This window comes from Cheilinus undulatus, linkage group 14, assembly GCF_018320785.1.
Source record: "Cheilinus undulatus linkage group 14, ASM1832078v1, whole genome shotgun sequence".
Lineage (NCBI taxonomy): Eukaryota > Metazoa > Chordata > Actinopteri > Labriformes > Labridae > Cheilinus > Cheilinus undulatus.
In genome coordinates, this window is record NC_054878.1 from 37,207,536 (window position 1) to 37,229,902 (window position 22,367).

General features: G+C 36.7%; 1 protein-coding gene across 3 annotated transcripts; it reads left to right on the forward strand.

Annotated features, from left to right (window-relative positions):
• The first annotated feature begins 1,240 nt into the window (after window positions 1–1,240).
• Window positions 1,241–21,063, forward strand: knl1 (kinetochore scaffold 1). 3 transcript variants are annotated; one of them, XM_041804470.1, is made up of 32 exons: window positions 1,241–1,369; window positions 1,868–1,902; window positions 3,071–3,104; window positions 3,208–3,267; window positions 3,491–3,573; window positions 3,655–3,710; window positions 3,798–3,819; window positions 3,939–3,982; window positions 4,079–4,131; window positions 5,795–6,557; window positions 6,657–6,709; window positions 6,936–7,455; window positions 7,694–7,746; window positions 8,627–9,515; window positions 9,660–9,712; window positions 10,592–12,595; window positions 13,373–13,508; window positions 13,602–13,660; window positions 13,751–13,849; window positions 13,939–14,054; window positions 15,277–15,367; window positions 16,489–16,605; window positions 16,697–16,784; window positions 16,914–16,976; window positions 17,069–17,108; window positions 17,216–17,320; window positions 17,409–17,509; window positions 18,716–18,781; window positions 19,156–19,265; window positions 19,511–19,632; window positions 20,039–20,164; window positions 20,785–21,063. In XM_041804470.1, the coding sequence occupies exons 2-32, from the start codon at window positions 1,874–1,876 to the stop codon at window positions 20,879–20,881; spliced, it is 6,252 nt and encodes a 2,083-aa protein (XP_041660404.1). In that variant the 5' UTR covers window positions 1,241–1,369; window positions 1,868–1,873; the 3' UTR covers window positions 20,882–21,063. The 3 variants fall into 3 exon arrangements, with proteins under 3 accessions (XP_041660404.1, XP_041660405.1, XP_041660406.1); XM_041804471.1 differs by having other exon boundaries at window positions 13,754–13,849; XM_041804472.1 differs by having other exon boundaries at window positions 3,801–3,819.
• Window positions 21,064–22,367: the final 1,304 nt, after the last annotated feature.

The following is a 22,367-nucleotide window of genomic DNA, read 5'->3' on the forward strand; positions in this document are numbered from 1 at the left end:
ACCAACATCAGCTATACAGGTAGAGATGAACGAAATGCCTTTGAAAATGAGAAGACAACAACTAGCATCGACTTACTTAGCAAATTTAAAGGGCCACATACACAACCATCCCACTCAGGGGGTGTTATATCCTTGCCAAGAGAAAGAAAAACGAAAAGAGTCTGAGATTGGTACCGCTGAGCTCAGTGTTAAGTTCCCTATTTTACAAGCTTTTTTCTCAACCTTCCAGCTGAAACATGCCACCATGGTTACTGGAGAAGATCAGTGTAGATTTGAACTTCTTATGGTTAAGACAGAAAAGAAATATTAAAGAAAATCAAGTAACAGAACACACAGGAAGACAATACAGGGATTACCTTCAAATACAAGTGCATCTCACAAAATTAGAATAGTGACAAAAAGTTTATTTATTTCAGTAATTCAATTTAAAAAGTGAAGCTGATATATTCTATAGGTTTTTTACACACAGACTGATATATTTCAAGTGTTAATTTCTTTTAATTTTGATGATTACTGCTTGCAACGAATGAAAACCAAAATTCAGTTTTTCAGAAAATTAGAATATTGTGAAAAAGTTAAATGTTGGAGACTTGTGGAATCACACTCTAATCAGCTAGTTAACTCAATTTAACTCATTAACTCAAAATACCTCCAAAGGTTTCCTGAGCCTTCAAATGGTACCTCAGTCTGGATCAGTAGCCTACTATCATGTATCAAAACCATGCAGTCACATGCAAAACAGGCCATTATTCTAGAAATCACGCAAACAGTCTTCAGCATTAACAAAGCAGGAACAATAATTAAAAACTCATCTGGATCCCAGCTCACATTGACATTGAAGGCAATGAATTGGCAGACACATTTTCAAAGGAGGTAGCAAAATAACCTGGAGTCAGTGATAGTAAAAAGAGATAAGGAAGAAGACATCACTACGAGAAAGGGTTTTGGACATACTCTCCTCAATAGTACCTTAAAAATCATTAGCAAACACCCAACAGGAATGTCAGGAATAAATAAGTCTATTTCTGAGGAGGAAAACTTAAACCAAGAATACAGTTTCACTCTAGATCCATCCTGTCCACACTTCAGTTCAAAAGGTGGCGGTAATGAACCTAAAAGTTGTTTGCCAACCGCCATTAAACCACAAGAAGAAGATGATGATAACTAAGACGCATGCGCGGAGGCGGTTAAATTCAAAACTCGAGACGTTAGCATCGGGGCTTGTTGACGGTAGCTCAGCTGCCGTTTGGAATTTCGCGTAAAGGCCCAGACAAAATAACAAACCACATGAAGATATTGTTACGTATACCGGCCATGGTCAACTGTTTATTTTTGTTGTAAACTCAATAAAGTTCATCCAAACTTAAAGGTATGTAATTAACGTTTTCTTTGGGATTGAATTATTTTTCTTCGTCTATTGAATGGCACGCGAGCCCGAACGTTAACGTAAAATGCACTAAATAAATGTCTATCGTTGCTTATCAGTTGTCTTGTGCATTTAAGGTTTATACATATGAAGGAAATACATCATGAGCCCAAAGACGATAGGGGAATTCATATCAAGACAGAATTAATAACATGATGTTAACTGAAGGTTTCAGCTCTTTTCGTCAGTGGTGATGAGAATAAAACACTTGATTTATGTACGAGGCATTAGAGGCTATTTCATGCTAATTATTATCACCAAGCAAGCATATAATGTTATGAGAAATACGATTTCATGTTCAGATGTAATGTTTCTGAAGATGACCGTTCATGTTGTGTAGTTTAAATATGTCAGATGATTAACATTTATCTCACTGAAAAGGCCAGTAATTCAGGATTTATAAATCTGTTGTATCATGTTCTTTTCTGTCATTCTTTTTAGCTGAAAATGGAGCCATCAGATCCTGCCAAAAATGAGTAAGTGATTTCCATCCATTTAAATTGAAATTACAGTTGCCAACATTTTGATACTTTTAAGTATCAGTTTTAAGGGTTATGGTCTTTGTTATTTTGATAATTGATTGTATTAAAAAGTACTGATGCTTTTTAAATGTACATATCTTTGCTAATTTATTAAAACTGCCTCAAAACAGCACTGTCTAAATTGCACAAATACATTGCCAGTATTTCAGTACTAAAACACTGCCAACTTATTTGAACAGTTTTAACAGTTTGCCTTCATGCCCTGGTTTTAGAAGAAATTAAGTGATATAGGGTCCCTAGGACTTTTATCTTGGTTACCATTATATCAAAACTAGGTATGCACACGGTTAACCTGTTAAGTTAGTTTATCAAATTAGCCAGCATGAGATTTGTGAGTCGGTTTGACTAATTACCTATCGTTTTTTATAAACACGGGCTTGAAATCCCAGTTTGTATTGCTCTTTTATATTGTAATCAACCTTCTGCTACTGCAGGCTGCTGTAGCTGGCTCAGTTTGGCGAGGCAACCAGCTCTTGGAAGAGTCCTGGCTTTGCCAAACTTCTTCCATTAGAGAATTATGGAGACTGCTGTGCCCTTGGAAACTTTAAGTGCAACAAAAAATTTTTGTAACCTTCTCCAGATCTGTGCCTTGCAACAATCCTGTCTATGTGTACAGAAACAGTCCTTGACCTCATAGCTTGGTTTTTGCTCTGATATGCATTGTCTGCTGTCAGACATTCTACAGAAAGGTGTTTGCCTTTCCAAATCGTGTCTGAACGAGTGAATTTACCACAGGTGGACTCTAATCATGGTCTAGAAGCATCTCAGCAACGATTTGGAGAAATGGGAGGCACCTTAGCAAAATTTAAAGTGTTTTTGTAAAGAGTCTAAATACAGATGTAAATATGATATTTCAGTTTTTCATTTGTAGTGCATTTGCAAGATTTTTTAAAATCCTGTTTTCACTTCGTCATGATGGGATACTGAGTGCAGATTAATGAGGGTGAACATATTTTTTCAATGGAAGCATTAGGCTGCAACATAGGAAAAACAAAAAAGTTAAAGGGGTCTGAATACTTTCTGAAGGCCCTGCATGTACATATTGTATTTAAGATCCATAAACTAAATAACAGCAACTTTATAAATTGTCCCTTTTTTACAGGGGAGGCAGTGGATACAGGCGGCGCCTTTCCTCAGTCAGTAAAACATTTAATTTCATAAAAAAAGTCTATTAAAAAATCCATTTATCTAAAACAAATGATTGGGTTTACCATATTTTCTTCTATTTATAATTTACAGATTTTGAAAGCACCAAGGAAATCAATCAGAGTACCAGACCAAGAGCAACAGGAAAATAAGGTATTTAGATCACTTGGTTTAATGTTTTCTATTGACATGGGGTTTTACAAAAATAAAATGCTTAAAAAAAGATTGTGGTTGTAACTTGGTAACATTCTAGTCATATGGCATTTTGTTTATTAAGTATCATTTCTCAGCAAAGTAATGTATTTAGTTGAAGTTTGAACAATAACTGCTTTGTTATTGATTTTATATTTGCCTTTATGTATTATTTTTGTCACAGGTGGAGTGTGCCAAACCAGTGGAAAAGAGAAATTCCAGAAGAGTCAGTTTTGCCCCTGCCAATGATGTTCTTCTGTTTTCAAAGTGAGAAACTACTATAAAGTTGAGTGCATTTTTCCCACAGTGATGCTGGTATTTTAACCTAACCTTTACTTTCTCCTTTAGGGATGTAAAAAATGTCTCTCCTGCTCAGAGTCCCTTACAAGCATTAATGGCAGCAAGTAAGTATTTAATAATTTTATAGGCACCACTATGTGCTGTTTAACATATATTTCACGCATCTTTTTTTTTTTTCCCTGGTTATTCAGCAGCAGCAGACCCACAAAACAGGTAAGGTGACTTTCAAGCTCGACTCATTCAGATTTATATCAGATGCTATTATTGGGTATACGGTATCTCTAAACGAGCATGGCTTTGTCTTCATATCTGTTTTATATTTCTTTTAAAAGGGTGCAGTTTGCGATCACAGAAGATGGGATTCAACAAATTACAGGTAGGGGCAGAACATGAGTCTACTTTTGAAAATGTGTCATTAACTTATTCTGCTTTTAGCTGTTACGAGTCTAATAAACTTGTCTTTCATTTTAAGGAATGGACACCTTGTTAAATGCTCCTCTACATGCCTCTCAACAAAATGATAAGGTAAGCTGGAGGCACTTTGCTCTTTTGCTATGCTGTTTTATCAGTCAGTACGTTTACAAGCACAGTTAATTCGAGCTACAGTTATAGCTTGATTGGGATATTTACGTGGGCTACTGCCCTTGTCTTGGCATACATGGACTGGGGTCAAAATGATATATTGAAAGAAGTACGTCTAATTTTGTTATGCTAGATAATGACATGCAGCCTTTGTTTGAGGAACTGTTGGACCTAGTTCCTGTTGACCTTGTCAACTTGCTAGCAAACAGCTACCCGATTATAAGTTGAACAGCAAAAACATGGATGATTCTACAAGTCTGTAAATGTTCTACGTGAGCTTCTATTTAGATTTTGTGCAGATACAATGCACACTTTCAGAATCAGCTTTTTTGGAAAAGTATGCTTATGCAATAGTGGTCATCAGAGTAACTCTGTGACTGTTGAGTGGTTATCAGAGTGACTCTGTGACTGTTGAGTGGTTATCAGAGTAACTCTGTGATTGTTGAGTGGTCATCAGCGTAACTTCCTGACTTTTTTCATGTAGCTTATGTTGATACCTGAAGGAAAATGGAAATGTGACCTCTGCTATGCATAGCTATACTGTATGCTGTTTGACTCCCTGGTCAAACCCAGGTAAATTGATCCTGAACTGCATTACTGACTTTGCAAAATTCAATTTAGTATGACTTAAAGAGGTAGTGAACACTTTAACATTTTTTTTCAACTGTACACTCACTTACACTTTAAGTCAGTTTATCAGGATGACCCTGATGGCTACAAGCCGACACACGCCGATCTAATAACGTTGTCCTCTAAACTACAAGTGTTGCTGGAGATTTCTGTTCTCTATCATTACAGACTGTAACAGATGTCAGTGAAGGTTCTTTTAAAAAAATCTCCCGCATGGGGGTTTAAATCGTATATTGTGTCTTCACGCTTCATATAGCTACAGTGACAAAACCACTCACGATCTTTCTCCCAGGCACATTAACAGCATTGCAAACACAGCTAGCAGTTGAATACTAACAAATATTCCTTGTCAGTTGGAAGTTGTCAAGTCGGCCTATGGGTAGAGTAGGCACCCATATACAGAGGCTGTAGTCCTGGATGCTCTGGTCACAGGGTTGATTCCTGGTCCCTGTGCTGTTTGGTGCATGTCTCCCTCATTCTCTTTCCCCACTTTTTCCGTCTCTCTCTCCAGGTATCCTGTTGAAATAGAGGCAAAAAAGCCCCAAAAATCTTTTAAAAAAGGCATTCCTGCTGTTTTCATAGGCCATCAAGTTGGAGCTTCTCTTTGTAGTTCTGCTCTTACTGTGAACATGTGTGCAGTCAACTTAGATTTCTGGAATATCAAACATCAGTCTGACCTGTAGAGAGCAGCTGATTGGTCTGCCTTTGTGTACACTGCAAACAAATGCTGTACAATCAGTGAGTCGCACCACTCAGAATTTGTGTCTGAATCCGCTGGAAAACACACGTGATTAGTCTCTGCCATCTGCATGTAAACGCACTGACTGTTTTTTAAGTACTGTTTCAGCAAACAAACATTTAAATGTATTTGAGATAATTACATTACTCAATCATAAGATCTGAATCTTTATCTAAATTATGAATCCAAAACACCCACATTTAATGTTCACTGACAGAAAACATGTGTCTTCACTAGGTCACCCTTGATTCTGGCATGGAATTTGGGGAGAGAACAGTGATGTTTTCAACAGAGGATGCGTTCATGGACATGACCCACTGCCACACCATAAACATAGCCAGGGATGAAGAACTTGCTGATATTTCCTTGCAGAACTATCACATTTTACCCACTGGAGGAGAGAAAACAGTGATTTTCTCTGCAGATGATGGCTCAATGGATATGACCATGAATCAATCAGTAAACATGCCAAGTGGAACAGCATCTCTACCCACCAGCAGGAGCATGGATTCAAGAGCAGAGAAGGAAAACAAGTCTTCGTCAGTGTCTCCTTTGGATGCTGATTTTGGAAACTTCCTTGCAAGCCTCTCCAAACCAGGTCGCCCTAGTGTAAACCCCATAGTCACCAGAAAGACGTCTACTGTCGGGGTATCTTCTGGACAACCAAACAACTCCCTGGCCCTGAGTAGAACACAACAGGCTGATGTGGATAAGGAAAATCAGCCGCCTTCTTCTGTTTCCGTGGTTATGGAGAAGACATTAAACATGCCCAGTGCACTCTATCCAGAGGATGATGTGAGCATGGATATGACAGAAGCTCAGACAGGACGCATTCAGGCTTTTGATGATGATGATGATGATGATGATGATGATGGGCCTTTTAAGTGTCTTTTCCCTTCACAAGAAATGTACTCCCAACTTGGCAACAAATTCTCACAGACATCGGGGAAGACCAAGCAGCAGCAGAGTAGGAAAACGATGCCAGCTCTCAACTCTAAAGGTATTAAAATATTCTTTACATGGAATGTGATGTCATTTTGATGGTGTAATTTCAAAGTGTAAGATACAGTTTAAATGACATGGCTACTTTGAAATTTAGATATGACATCCATGAAGAATCCTCCCCCACGTGTGTCTCTACCAGGACAACAGGTCAGTTTTATATTTTGTCAATTTCACTTTCCTAACTCTGATTCCTTTATTATTTGACATTAAGTGAAATAGTTGTATGAAAAGTGTGATATGTATTTCAAATCATGTGCTTGCAAAATGGTGAGTTGCTGTTGGCCTTACTGTTTCCAAATATTAAATTATAAATGCTATCCAATGATTGCACATAAGACAGTTTTTTAAGTAGCTTACTGTTTTTCTCCCTTAGTTCAACTTTGAGCAGAAAGAAGAACACAGAGAGAAAACCATTGTGTTTTCTGCGAGTGAAGACTTTATGGACATGACCAAGAGTCACACTGTAAACATCTCCAGTGGTTCATTTCTTCCTCCAAGTAAAAATTTGGGCATTCTTCAGAGTGGAAGAATAATTGACAACACAGCATCTGAACAGGGAAGAAAAGTTGAGAATCGGTCAGCAAAGGACGTGGATGAAGGATTTAAAAACTTCCTAGCAAGTCTTACCAAATCAAGCGCTCGCAGTGCTAAACCTGTGAGCACTGGTGTGGTTCCTCCTCCAGCAGCTTCCAAGAGCTTTGGAGAAACATTTAAAGGAGAAGCAATCCGTCCAGACAAGGATACTAGCATGGAGGGACTCCCTGGTTCAGATGACCCTTTTCAGTTTCTTGTTCCCACCAAAGACATGTACCAGAACAGTGACAGTCTGCAGAGTGCAAAGATGACTTCAGGACAGAAGAACAGCAAAGTACAAGAATCTTCTAATTGTGCAGGTATTTAAAATGCTTAACTCTGTAAGAAAGTTTTCCTCTGATGTGACAATAACATATCCTTATCCAGAAACTCAAATATGAGGTGTGAGACAAAAAGTTTTTGAGAGAATGATATTCCAACATGTTTAAAAACTATGGATACTTTAAGTTACACCCCATCAATGGGTTGGAGATAGGAAATTTGGGTCTCGTCTCTTGCTACCTTATGACCTAATTTTTTTTTGTCTTTTCTCATTAGGTTTCGAAACTTCATTGAAGCCATCTTTGAAGTCAAAGGTTCAGAGAAATGAGGTATGCATTATAAATGCTGATTTTTCAGATTTGTATATTAATAGAAATATGTATTCAAGCTGTCAAATAATATAAATGTTTTTAATTAACCACAGCATTTCTGGTGTACATTTTGATGTATCTCTTGTTTTTTTTTTTTTTCAACTTTTTTGCATTTAAAACTACTTTCTTTCATTTTGGAGGGATTTATAGTCTGAATGTATGGGTAATTGACTTCCTGTGTGACTATGGACCTGTTTTTTTATAAAGAGAATAAGGAATTAGATTGAAGCCTATGACCTGAACTTAACCACAGAAAAAGGAGCTTGTAGATTGAAAATCAGTCATTCCTAATTTGTTTAGGGGTAAATTAAAATGAGAGGGTGAAGTGAAATACTTCTTTAATTAAGTTGCAGATAGCTTTTGACTCGTCCACTAAGATGTCTGTGAGTTTTTTAAAGTGAAATGAGGCATGTAGACATAGTGGTGGACTTGTTTACATCACTGTGCCTGCAGGCAGACATTGCAGTGGCATTACCAATATGTACTGAAAGGGAAAAAGAAGCATGTGATTGATGTAATTTTTAAAAAATAATGCACTAACTATGGTGATAATTGAATTATGATAAATGCATTAATGATGACAGCCTTAATGTAAATGCAAATGAAAGAAATGTAATGCTTTCTTGCAGTAAAATTGAAAAGATAAAATTAAGTTATTTTTAAAATCTGTATGAGCTTAACTACCATATTCTCATTGGATACAAAGGTTTGCAGACACATAGTGACTGTATTTGTTTCTTTCTTTTTTTTTTTTTTATAAATTTTCAACATGCTTACTTTTTCATCTCTTAAATATAGAATGTGAAGATTTTAATTTGAAACTTTTGTCCTTCTCCAGGTTGAATATGATTTTGAAGAAGACTGCAGAGAGAAAACAGTGAGGTTTTCTGCAGATGATTCAGCCATGGATGTGACTAGGAGCTACACTGTAAATATTGCAACTGATGTTGTCAAAAAGTTGCACCAGAATGTGGAGTCTTTACCTGCATGCGGAGAGAAAACAGTGAGATTCAATGCAAATGATGCAGCCATGGATGTGACTAGGAGCTACACTGTAAATATTGCTACTAGTTTGGATGCACAACAAAAAGAGGATTTCCTGTCAGCTTGTGGAGACAAGACACTGAGGTTTACTGAAAAGGAGGCAGCTATGGATGTCACACAAAGTCACACAGTAAATATCGCTACCAATTTGGATCAAGAAGTACTGCAGGGTGTTGATCTCTTACCTTCATGTGAAGACAAGACGCTAAGATTTGATGGTAATGATGCAGCCATGGATGTAACCCAGTGCCACACTGTAAACATCTCTGGTTCATTTCTTCCTTCAAGTACAGATGAGGACATTCTTCAGAGTGGAAGAAAAATGGACAATGTGGCATCTCAACAGAGAAGAAAAACTGAGAACCTGTCAGCAAAGGATGTGGATGAAGGATTTAAAAACTTCCTAGCAAGTCTTACCAAATCAAGCGCACCCAGCGCTAAACCTGTGAGCACTGGCGTGGTTCCTCCTCCAGCAGCTTCCAAGAGCTTTGGAGAAACATTTAAAGGAGAAGCAATCCATCCAGACAAGGATACTAACATGGAGGGACTCCCTGGTTCAGATGACCCTTTTCAGTTTCTTGTTCCCACCAAAGACATGTACCAGAACAGTGACAGTCTGCAGAGTGCAAAGATGACTTCAGGACAGAAGAACAACAAAGTACAAGAACCTTCTAATCGTGCAGGTATTTAAAATGCTTAACTCTCCAACATGTTTAAAAACTTCTAATACTTTATGTTACATCCCATCAATGGGTTGGAAATAGGAAATTTGGGTCTAATAGCTTTTGCTACTTTATTTCCTATTTTTTTTTGTCTTTTCTCATTAGGTTTCGAAACTTCATTGAAGCCATCTTTGAAGTCAAAGGTTCAGAGAAATGAGGTATGCATTATAAATGCTGATTTTTCAGATTTGTATATTAATAGAAATATGTATTCAAGCTGTCAAATAATATAAATGTTTTTAATTAACCACAGCATTTCTGTTGTACATTTTGATGTATCTCTTGTTTTTTGTTTTTGTTTTTTTTGTTTTTTTTTAACTTTTTTGCATTTAAAACTATTTTTCTTTGATTTTGGAGGGGTTTCTAGCATTAAAATATGGGTAATTGACTTCTTGTGTGACTATGGACCTGCTTTTTTTTAAAGAGAATAAGGAACAAGATTGAAGCCTATGACCTGAACTTAACCACAGAAAAAGGAGCTTGTAGATTGAAAATCAGTCATTCTTAATTTGTTTAGGGGTAAATTAAAATGAGAGGGTGAAGTGAAATACTTCTTTAATTAAGTTGCAGATAGCTTTTGACTTGTCCACTAAGATGTCTGAGTAAGTGAAATGAGACATGAAGAAACTGGTGGACTTATTTTACATCACTGTGGCTGCAGGCAGACATTGCAGTGGCATTACCAATGTGTACTGAAAGGGAAAAAGAAGCATGTGATTGATGTAATTTTTAAAAAATAATGCACTAATTATGGCGATAATTGAATTATGATAAATGCATTAATGATGACAGCCTTAATGTAAATGCAAATGAAAGAAATGTAATGCTTTCTTGCAGTAAAATTGAAAAGATAAAATTAAGTTATTTTTAAAATCTGTATGAGCTTAACTACCATATTCTCACTGGATACAAAGGTTTGCAGACACATAGTGACTGTATGTGTTTCTTTTTTTTTTTTTTTTTTAACATGCTTACTTTTTCATCTCTTAAATATAGAATGTGAACAATTTTAATTTGAAACTTTTGTCCTTCTCCAGGTTGAATATGATTTTGAAGAAGACTGCAGAGAGAAAACAGTGAGGTTTTCTGCAGATGATGCAGCCATGGATGTGACTAGGAGCTACACTGTAAATATTGCAACTGATGTTGTCAAACAGTTGCACCAGAATTTGGACTCTTTACCAGCCTGTGGAGAAAAAACAGTGAGGTTCAGTGCAGACGATGCAGCCATGGATGTGACTAGGAGCTACACTGTAAATATTGCAACTGATGTTGTCAAAGAGCCTCACCAAAATGTGGACTTTTTACCTGCCTGTGGAGAGAAAACAGTGAGGTTCAGTGCAGATGATGCAGCCATGGATGTGACTAGGAGCTACACTGTAAATATTGCAACTGATGTCAAAGAGCCTCACCAAAATGTGGACTCTTTACCTGCCTGTGCAGAGAAAACAGTGAGGTTTTCTGCAGACGATGCTGCCATGGATGTGACTAGGAGCTACACTGTAAATATTGCAACTGATGTTGTCAAAGAGCCTCACCAAAATGTGGACTCTTTACTACCCTGTGGAGAGAAAACAGTGAGGTTCAGTGCAGATGATGCAGCCATGGATGAGACAAGAAGTTGCACTGTAAATATTGCCACCAATGATGCAGCCATGGATGAAACCCAGTGCCTCGCTGTAAATATTACAAGAAGTTCAGCTCCAGATTCAGTTATTCCAAACCAAGATTCCAATTCCATAACCACCCAGAAAGATGATGTTTTTCATGGAATGAGTAGAGAAATTGAACAATATCATCCACATAGAAACAGATCTTTACCAGCAAACTCTTTGGATTCAGGATTAAAAATCTCCCAGCCCAGAACTAGTCGCTCTTGGGGTAATTCTCGTTTAACTAAAGGGGACCCTCAAGAAACTGAAGACCCAGATGCCTTCCTAGATGACCCTAAAACACAGAAGAATGATGTGAATGGAGGAAAAGCAGCAAATGAAAACATGACAGCAGCTGATGTTAGCATGGATATGAATGAAGCTCAAACTGGCCAAATTCTAAATCCTGTATCTGGAGATGAATCACCTCAAGTCTGTTCATCCACACAAGAAATGGATCTTGATTCTGACCAGTCTAAGAAAACAGAAATGTCTTTACAGAACAATAAAGTACCAGAAGCATCCTGCACAGATGATGTGAAAACAGCAAATCGTACAGATTCTCTTGACTCAAATGAAAGTGAGATATGGAAAGAACCAGAACCAAAAAATCAAACTTTCTCTTTAGCTCAGAAGACTGAAAGCTCACCTGCTGCTATTGATGATGAGGCAGCGGTTTCACGAAAGTTTAGAAGGAAAAGTTTAGCTGATCTTCAATCAAAACTCAGACGTTTGAGCCATTTGCTAAACACAGCTCCTGATGCTGTTCCCATGGAAAGCTGTACAGTGACGTTGCCTGTGCTGGACCAAAACATGGACAAAAGTCCCAAAGACAAAACAAATTCCCTGCCACTTGTCGAGCCTGAATCTGAACTTGGGTTTGTGACCACTGAAGAAGATGCACATGCTCAATGTCTGCTGCAAGAAGGAGAAACCTCCACTGCTACTACAACTCCATTCAAGCTGAAGACCAAACAACTCATGTCAAGACTCTCAGTTGGAGGCTTCAAGGCAAAACTCCCCCAAAGAACCAAACCTGAGGATTCAAAGAAGGTGAATTCTGTTGGAGAACATACAAAGACAATGACTGTAAACGTCACTCATCAGCTTGGCAACTTTGATGCAGATGTGAGCGATATTTACGATGAAGAGCTCGGTAGCTGTGAAGACATGTCAGAGATGATTGACTCAAGGACTCCTCAAAAAGCCACTGAAAACTGCAGCCCCTCTCAAAAATTAAGCATGGATTCACCTTTAGAGGTTGATGTACCATTCTTTATTAGCCCAGTCTGTGGAAACAAGAGGCCATTAGCAACGGATGAAAAGGATATGGGGGAGGATGAGAAGAGGAGGAAATCATCTGACGAGATGGCTGCTGACATTGAAGAGGTGAGTTGAATAGATGGTAAATTTTCAAATGAGGCAAGACAAGATCATTTAATTAGCACCTCCTTCAGAAACTAGGCAATTTAGAGTACTCAGCAGGGACATTAAAAGCATATTGACAGGATTATATGATTAGTAAACACACAGATTAGACAAGCTGGTCAAAGAAAATGCAAATATGCATACACAAACAGGTGTGAACATGCTAATACATGAATACATAGCTAAAAATGCGTACTGTGCAGAACTTAATTGAGTTTTCTGAGGTAATGTAGCCAAATATCAAGCAAGTTTTTGAAAATACAAACATATCAATGATGTTAGCTATTCTGGGCACAGAGACAGCCAACTACAAGAGCACAAATATTCATGAATGTTAGTAGTGTTTCAAATCCTCATTACTTCACTTCCAATTGCTACAGTTCTGATAAAAATAAAGATAATGAAAGCAGTTTGATAAGCCTGAACTGTCTTTATATTTTGATATAACATTTCTAAAATGTGGGTAAAACGGACTGAAATTTTAAAAGCTGCATCATTTTAATAAACGGGACTAGTGAGTTTACCTCAGCAAAATCCAGGAATATTGGTACTGCCTCAAAAAGCACTAACAGCGCAAAACAAAAAACAATTGGCATTCGTTGTGAAGTACTACACACAATAAACATTATTTGATCATTACCAATGAACTTAGGATTTAAATAACAGGCCGAAGTTTCTTTCTTTGTTCTTCTTTTTCCTTCTTAAATCTAAATTTTCTTTTTAAAATTTTGTTGCCAGGAATTTAAGTCACATGTCTATGTCGCTGTGGACTCTGATGGCAACATGACCACGGCTCCAAGCATGACAACACAGAGCACTGATTTCTCCAACAGCAGTCACACAGCCAGCAGACATGAAGCTACATTTGAGTCAAGTAAATGTTTTTCCATCACAAAGTGTTTTTCTCCCCTAAATTTAAAGAGCTTTTCTTCTTTCTGGACATAAACTGTATTTTTATTTTTTTCAGCTTTCAAACAAAGCTTGTTTGAGTCCCAGCTTGAAGGATACGCCAATGACGTACAGAGGGTATCTTGTTTACATATTTCATAGACATACTTTTCATTTACATTTACATTGTCAAGCCAGTTGTTTATGCTTTTATTATTTTGTTTTCAGAAGCTCGCCGATGGTACCATCACAGTGCTGGAGTTCTTTAAACTCTTCAACATCGACTTTGTCATCCATAATCCTCGGCAAAGTGTCCTTCCTGGCAGAGTAGGTTAACCTTCCTAACATTTGTTTAACAACCATCTATTTGAAACAATGACTGAAGATCTGATGTGACTTTTTATTTTGGTTTTCAGCTCTTGTCAGACACGGATCGCACACGGATGGATTTACTCAGAGACAGACATATCAACCGTCCCAGACAGACCGTGTATGAGAAGAACATCCTGGACCTGACAGAAAAAGTAGAAGGGTATGTACACAAAGCAAGGCTCAGGCAACTCAATATTAGGACTTTTTGCTTCAGTGATCAAAAATTGCTAGCATCTGTAATGTTGCCAATGTATTTGGGCAGTGCAGGTGTTTGCTTGCAAATTTTTAAAGACTGATCTTACTCCAAACATTTTTTTTAAGTGTCTGTACATTTTGATACTATTGATCATCAAATTAAAGGTGATTTAACCATTTTAAAACATGCCATTAAAAAGGAATTTTTTTAGCAAGGTAAGGGCCTATGTCCGTGACTGATTTTTTTCAGTGATCGTTTTCTATTCAAACCTTAACAGGTTATTTGTTCGTTTGTTTGAAACAGGACAGAAACATTAGTATAAAATAATGTGTACAAGTGCAAAAATGCCTATAGTGACTGCTGTTTTTGTTTCCCGTAGAAAAGTTGAATTGAACTTGTCGGTGTCACTTCCCCCACACTGACCAATCAAGTTTAAGAAGGGTGGATACTCATGATATCAGTTTTGTAGAATCAACCACAACTGACAAGAAATTGAGATCAGAGGTCAGCCACTTTAACATTATTAAAGTTAGATGAAACAGTAAGACAAGTAAAGAACAAGCGGCAAGATCAACATCAGCAGCAAGAAGCTGCAGAAAAATGATGGGACGATAGCATGCAAAGCATTATCTTTTCCCTGAGACATCACACCTGGTTCTGTGCATTAATGGTAAGATAGTACCAGTGGAGGTTTCCTTTCAGCATGTGCAGATGGTAATTATATTAAAAAAAAATTAATTGGTTGGCAAATATACTTGGGTGGTTGAAGATAAACCTTGGTGCCCATGTGTAAATATAGTCTATATGTGGGAAACACTGGTTGATATTAAATCTAAAAGGGCTCTAAAGCTGAAGTTGTAGGTGTAACCAGCGCAAAGATTTGTAAGCTAGGCCTATATATGTGCATAAAACTGCTAACACATTAGTTAATAACAGAGGTGTAAAGTATGCATAGTATAATCCATGTTTTGGATATAATTTTAGCCTGGCCAGGCTCCGTTTAAGCAATTTACCTTAAAATCTTATAAAACTTCATCTACTGTCATGTAAAAGTGCCATATATTTAAACTGCAAAGTTTAAAATCATATTATAAACGTGAAAGTATCAAAGATGGATGCTTTTATTAAAAGCTGAAAATAGATGCCTTTGAAAATTCAGATACCTTAACATTTTTCATCTTTCCAGGTTAAAGGAGCGAATGCAGGACCTAGACAAGCCACTGCGGATTGTCAATAGAGCTTTATGGGAGGAAACAAGCAATTTTTCAGAGAAAGAGGTATAACAGGATATATTTATTCCTTGTACTGCTACTGCATAACAACAATGCTCTGTTCAATTACGCCACGTTTCCATCAGGTGGTCCTGCTTGATTACAGTTTGGTATGATTCAGCATGCTAAACCCCAATATAGTATGCGTTTCCACAGACACCCATACCCTCACTTTGTGGGTGGGTTGTAAAAGCTATGCATGTGACGTCACATGCAGCGTGAGACTGCAGTTCCTGCCTCTGAGTTGTAGAAAAGTTGAGTTACAGACATCAGTAGTGAATATGCAGTAAACAGCTTTATTTCAGCTGATAAGTGCTATGTTTTAAATGAGTATATCTTAATGATGTTAACCGTGGTCTGTACAGATCCTCAGCTTAATGAAATACATGTATAGGAACTTTTGAGTCGTAACAGTTCATCAATATGTGAGTGTATCTAGTTAATATGGCATAAAAGTTGCGAGCTATACCATGAGAATTTGTCACATTGAAAACAAACTAAAGGTTTAACTGGGGTTAGAAGATTAAATAAGAAATCCTGGGTACGTTGATCCAAAGTGTTAAGTTTTGTGGCCACATAACAATATCCACGGCCCAGTAAACAGTATGTATGTCTGTTGAGTCCAGATATCCCTAATTTAAGCAGGTATTAGTCTGTTGTCTCCCACTCCTCATGGAGCAGAGTCCATGTTTTGGTGTTTTGTTTTGCAACCCGGCTGAGCAGTGTGTCGCGTTGAAAGTGACGTCAGTGTAAACCCCTTTTGCAAACCCTTCCTTTTTTGGGACAGATAGGTAAGATTATGGAAGGGTGCCAAAAATGTGGGACACTACTAGTCGCTTTTTTGGGACCCTCTCCAACTTTTGATGAATGGAAACACAAAAAAATGCACACTTTGCCATACTGAACTGAACGGACTGCTTGGTAGAAACCTTTCAGAGATGCATGGGCTGTGTGAAACCAGATAATACTGATGTAAAACTTTCTGACTGACCCATTACTAACCATCAATTTTAATCATCAGTGCATTCAGAGGATGGATTCTATTTAATCGAATATTCACAATTCTTTAGTTAGGTTTTCAGTTGAGCACATAAAACAAATTCGCTCTGCTTATTTTTAACTCACAGCTCAAATCTTTTGGTGCCAAACTGAAAGAGAGAAATAACTTCTTCAGAAAGATGAGTAAAGTGAAGTCGCACGAAATGAAGGAGGTCTTATACTCACAACTTGTGCAAGCAAACCTGGTAAGAGCTTTAACACAGATATAATGAATTACATTACAACATGAGTAGTCTGTTAGTGCTCGTGGTAAACAGAAAACATTTTCATTTTCAGGAGGAGCAGCAGAAGTTGAGAGGAAGAATCGAGAAAGCAGATGAGATGATAAAAAGTTTGGATGACTGCATTCATGAGTTAGAGACAGGTAAGGCTGCTGTGGTCTATTAATACCTTGTAATTTGCTATTTCATGATTTTTTTATTTATTTATTTATTTTTTGTGGATGTGTTATAAAGGCCATGGCTGTTAAATCGGTTTGTTTTCCTTCCCTCAGAAATTGCTGCAGTTGAAGAAAAAGGGACAGACGACTCACCTAGTCAGCAGTCGATCCAAAAAGGTAGTTTATTAACTCTGAAGAAATGTGTTCATTCATCTTAATGTGCTTTAACAGAATGATTAATTGTTTTCATGTATTGTTATTTTTTTCAGAGCTGCAGAAGGTCACAATGGAACTGGCTGATCATGAACGGTAGGTCAAAAGTATTAATGAATACAAGATTACATTAAGTGACAACAAAGTAAAGCCCTCTTGAACTTCTTCTCTTGTTTGTTTTTCTTTCTTTATTCCTGCTACAGACAAACATCTGAGCTGGACATGCAGAAGACCCAGAATTCAAGTAAACTGAAAAGGGTTATAGCTGAGACGAAGAACCTTGAGAGCCATGTGGACATGCTGAATGTGTCAGTATATCATTTTCATGTGCTGTCATTACTTTAGAATTGTCTTCCTGGCTTGTATACTAAATGTTTCTTACGTTTCCTCCTTCAGGGTGAATGAATGGAATTTGGGGGGAAAGACAGAAGACAGCACACTCTACACTTTCTTACACAACACCGTCCACCTAGAGCTGCAGTATGAGAAATCAAATGGTGAGATTGAGCAGGAAATTCATACTTTTTCAAAACTGAAGTTAGTTGACTACCCTTTACTTTATAATATAATTTTCTGTTTCTCAAATAGCGTGGGAATTGTGTTTCTGCTTTTACGTTTTTGCTTGACAGGGCCCAGATTTAAAACTTGTTGAGCTTTTAGGTTCAGTAATGTCACAATCTACTTTTTTATTTGTTTTGGCATCCCAAAGATTAAAAACAACAAATAACACTGATTCACAATTCAAGACACAATCAGAAAATTACATTAAAATTTCAAAATAAACATTGATGATTGAATCCAAGTCATGATAGTGCTTTTGAAGACTCCCTAAAATAATACAAAGTGCATCATCTTGTGTTAGTTTTGTTTTGAGCAATACCATACTTCCTAGCTGTCAGTAAAACTAACACAATATACCTGCTCTAGCAGCAAGTACAAAATCATTCCTGTAGCTATTAGTTTCTTCTTTAGGAGAAACAAAGTGATGGTAAGAAGGAAAAAATTAAAACTCTTGATGGATGTGAACAGTCATGGAGAACAGAGCTGGCTTTATGCTGCAGCTGTGAACTTGTCATCAGCAAATACAAATAGCTTTAATGTAGAGGAACATTCATTTATATTGTTAATGTAAAAAATAAACCATAATAGACCCATAATTTAACCTAGTGGAGCCCCACTCTGCCCCTTTAGTAGTTCTGAATGTGCCTGATTAACTTACTGATACCTATTGTTTAAGTCACTAATGAGCTGAGTGAGTGCTATTCCTCTTATTCCATATTTCTAAAGTTGTATTTGTAAGTCATGGTTTACAGTATCAAAGCTTTTATAATCTAGAGCCATTGCAGTTGTTTAATTGTTTCCAAATCCATTTTTTTGATCACACAGTGAATTGCGTTTGATAATAAACTCATCTGATCTCGAGGAGAATATTTTTCCAGCTTTTTAAAGAGTTTTGACAACAAAGATATCAGCCTGTAATATGATCATGTGTATTTCTTGTCTTTGTATATTGGGATTACCTTAGCAGTTTCCATTTTATTTTGAAAAACCCCTCTCAGTCTGTTGATTTCTTATTCTCAAATCCTTTGAAATGTCAGTAATTTCTCATTCATCACTGCCTTTCAAAAACACAATGTCCTTTCCATTAACATTGTTACCACTTCATTTTGGTAATGTATTTTCTCTTTCTTTCCTTTATGAAGAAAATGATGCAGAAAATCAGCCTGACAGGAAAATATCACACATTAAGGTCAACCTTCAGCTTGATGGTAAGAAACAAAAGTATTTATTTTTGTCTTTTGCTTTGGATGATCAGAATTTGTGTTTGTTTGGGTTCAAAGTTTGGCATTTATTTTCCCAACAGGAAACTAGTAATTATATTCATGTTACATGAAATAAAATATTACCCACACCTAGGATGTTTGTACACAGCCTGCACCTATAGAAATTCGGCGTTGCTGAAATATTTCTGAAAGAGATGTTTTCTAAATACATAAAGTGATGTTACCATGTCCCATATGCACATTTAAAATAGTTTATATAAAACGATATTTTGCAGTGCCTTTCTCAATCTTGGCAAATAAATCAACTTAATATTTAAAAAAAAAACAAAAAAAAAACAGCACATTTCTCTTCTAACCAGATGAGAAGTCTCAGGACCACGCACGCCTCGTTCACAAACTTGTCTCCCAGTACATCAGTGAAGAAACTTCCTGGGTGGAGAAGTATCCGACAAGTAGACACGTTCCAAAGGTTGGTCTGTGTGAAATTTTTTTTTTCTTGATTAAGAATAATGAACACGTGTGCAGCTAAATGTTTATGCTGAGATACGTTCATCTTAAAACCAGTAGACTCTTTAATCTGAAACTGAGGGTAGCATTACAAATGTAATACTGACTGTATCTGAGCTTATTCTATCATTAGACTGTATTTTTTTTTATGTCTTTAAAAAACGCCAATTTTACAGCAATAAATAAAAGCCAGCGTTTTGTGTCTAGCTGCTTCATGATGTGAGTCTGGTCGTGAGTCGCTGTCGCCTGCTGGGAGAGGAAGTGCGTCTGCTGAAAATGTGGGGTAGTCTGAGGTTTGATATTCTCAACATCAGCTGTGTAGACACTAAGTAAGTACTACCCAACAAAAAATGGTACCAAAATGGTATTTAGCCAATAATTTTTTTTTTTTTATGTCGCTTTTCTGAAGCACATACATGGGTTGCTTTTATTACATAGAATTTGACACTATAATGAGATCCTAGAATGTCTTTTCATTTCAAAAAGAAGCAAGATACCCTTTACTAAAAACTTGTCAAAGTAGAATCAATGTTTCCTGTATTGAATTAATCAAATGGCCTTAAATTACACATTAGAGGAGAACCACATAGTAAGAAATATTACTCACAAATGCTGATTTCAATAGTTTTCTGATGCATCACAAAAAATGTGCAGCTATTTATGGGATGACACTTTTTTTAAAAAGTAAAAATAAGCTATATTACATAATGAACTTGTCTTTTTTCCATCTTCTAGCGTGCACATTGTCTTCAGCAGTCTGAAGAAAATGTCCAAGTTTGAGGTGACCTTCTCTGTAAGTCTGACCAACAAACTCTGTGTCCTTCAAGTGCAAAGCTTCAGAAACGTGTTCGGAAGCACAACGTAAGTTTCTCTTTGCATTGCACTTTTGACTGGGGCAAAATTAAACTTTAAAACAGGGTTCCTGCAGGTCCTTGAAAGTTAAAGTATTAAATCACACTATTTAAATTTAAGTCTTATTTTTACCTGGTAGTGGTTATCAATTTAAGTTAAAAGGAAACTTAGGCATAGATGTGTCTTCATCTAACCTCTGTCCACCTGAACTTATTTGATTTTAATCATTCTTGTTTGAGTTGTTGTTACGTGTGCCATGATAAATGTCACTTTACTGTATTGATTGAAAATAGGCATTACATGTGCTGAAAACTATCTAGATTTTGTGTTAATGTCTGAACAATCTATTTATCCTCTATCAATTGACATTTCAGTAACAGTGTAATAGACTAGATCATTCAGCTCCATCTGGTGTACAAAGAAATCTCACATGCAAAAAATGTGGTATTAATTTTTATCAGCTCAGGTCTTACAAAGGTCTTATTTTGATTGTTAGAAGTATGTAGAAACCCTGCTTAAATTTTGTAAAAATAATTTATATTATTGTATTGTATTGATATTGTTGTCCAGTAGTGTTTAGAACACCTTAAAAACAGTTACATCGGATGTTTTTTTTTTTTTACTTGCAGGATTGAGCAGATTAAGGAGATTGTGGCATCGATCAGTTCGACAAAGAAACTCTTGACGAAGATTGTCAAAAAGAGTCATGAAACTCTGCTCTGCTGAGTCCAGGATGTACAGTACGCATGAGGAGAAAAAAATCTATCTTAATTGACTTGTATAGTTAAATAAACAAATGTAATGTACATATCTTGTTTTCCTGATATTTGTATGTAAATAACTGTTTCTGTGTTTTGTGTTCTCATGGTGGAATTAAAACCTGATCACAAATAAAGCATTCAAAGTTGTTTTGTTTAAACAGCTGTTGCATTTGTGTGGTGTTCACATCTAAGTTGTAAAGGTTAACATTGATGTCTAAATTGCTTGAATACAAGTGATCAGATCAGTTCTAACTATAGCAGTCCCCCTCAAGATCTGCAGTCACTCTTGTTTAGGTGGCAAAATCTCTCATAGAAATTTATTTTAAGAAGACCAACACAGTATATGCAGCTGCCACTTTGGAGACTTTACATCTTTTAGATCAGTTTTTTTAGGCAGTAAGATTGGATTGAATTTATACTTGACAAGTAATTACTGGAGCCATTTCATAGTCAATCCAGTTTTTTTTCCATCTCTGACAGTCAGTGCTGTTATTCCTGTGCAATTCCCAGAGTGTCCTCCAGAGGGTGATATTAGCTTGACTCTACTGTCTTTTGTGAGCTTTTGTTCCAAACTGTAAAGAGGAGCTTAGTGTCTATCTGTATTTGACAGTGCATTTTCTAAAAGTATGTCCAGTTCATCTCATTTGCTGTACTTTTTTTCACTTTATTTTTTTTTTATATTTCTGAATAAGATATGAAATGTTTTTCTCTAGACAGAACACAGAGCCCTTTAGTGCAGTGTTGACCACGTAAGATAATAACATTAAATGCATCTAACAGTTCACACTTTATTTGTTCATGTTTTTACATGTATTGCTGCAGGGCACCACAGGGAAAGAGACCTTTGTCTCAGTGGGTTTGCCTTACTAAAATAAAGGATAAATAATCCTATTTAAAAAAGTCTCGAACCTTGCACACAAGGTCTAATGCGTACATTTTTCCAGTTAAGGTGATTTTTTAACTCCTTTGAAAATAAAGAGAACACTGGCTCCATTCACTTCCATCAGAGCCCATTATATTATATATTTCCAAAAACACGTGCATCACAGCGCTGTATCAAGTTGGAGTGACAGAGCTCAACTTTTTCAGTCTCTTCAGTGATGTGATGAAGTGTGAAAACTCTTCTCCCACATTTTTAAGTGGCCCATCCTACAAAGGAGAGCCACCTAAACAAAGACATGAAAGAACATCTTGATATTTGCACATTATGCTAATATTAAAGACCCATTATGAAATGAACAGCCAGGAAGAGCAGGTTTTACCATAAGCCCTGGTGCAAAGACTACAGGCTAACTAGGACAACTACATGATCATACATTTTGAGGTTATAATTCCATATTCCTCAGTAATGTTAGAGGTAATGCATTTCAGAGCAATGCACTAGCATACCATCCTAGTAGAGGGGATTTAGAAGTCATTATATGGTATGGAGACAGATAAAGTGTGTATAC

Coding starts and splice junctions, on each gene's coding strand:
- knl1 (XM_041804470.1), top strand. CDS start 1,874: ATGGAGCCATCAGATCCTGCCAAAAATGA. Junction 3,574..3,654: donor GATGTTCTTCTGTTTTCAAA/GTGAGAAACTAC, acceptor TTTCTCCTTTAG/GGATGTAAAAAATGTCTCTC. Junction 9,713..10,591: donor CAAAGGTTCAGAGAAATGAG/GTATGCATTATA, acceptor GTCCTTCTCCAG/GTTGAATATGATTTTGAAGA.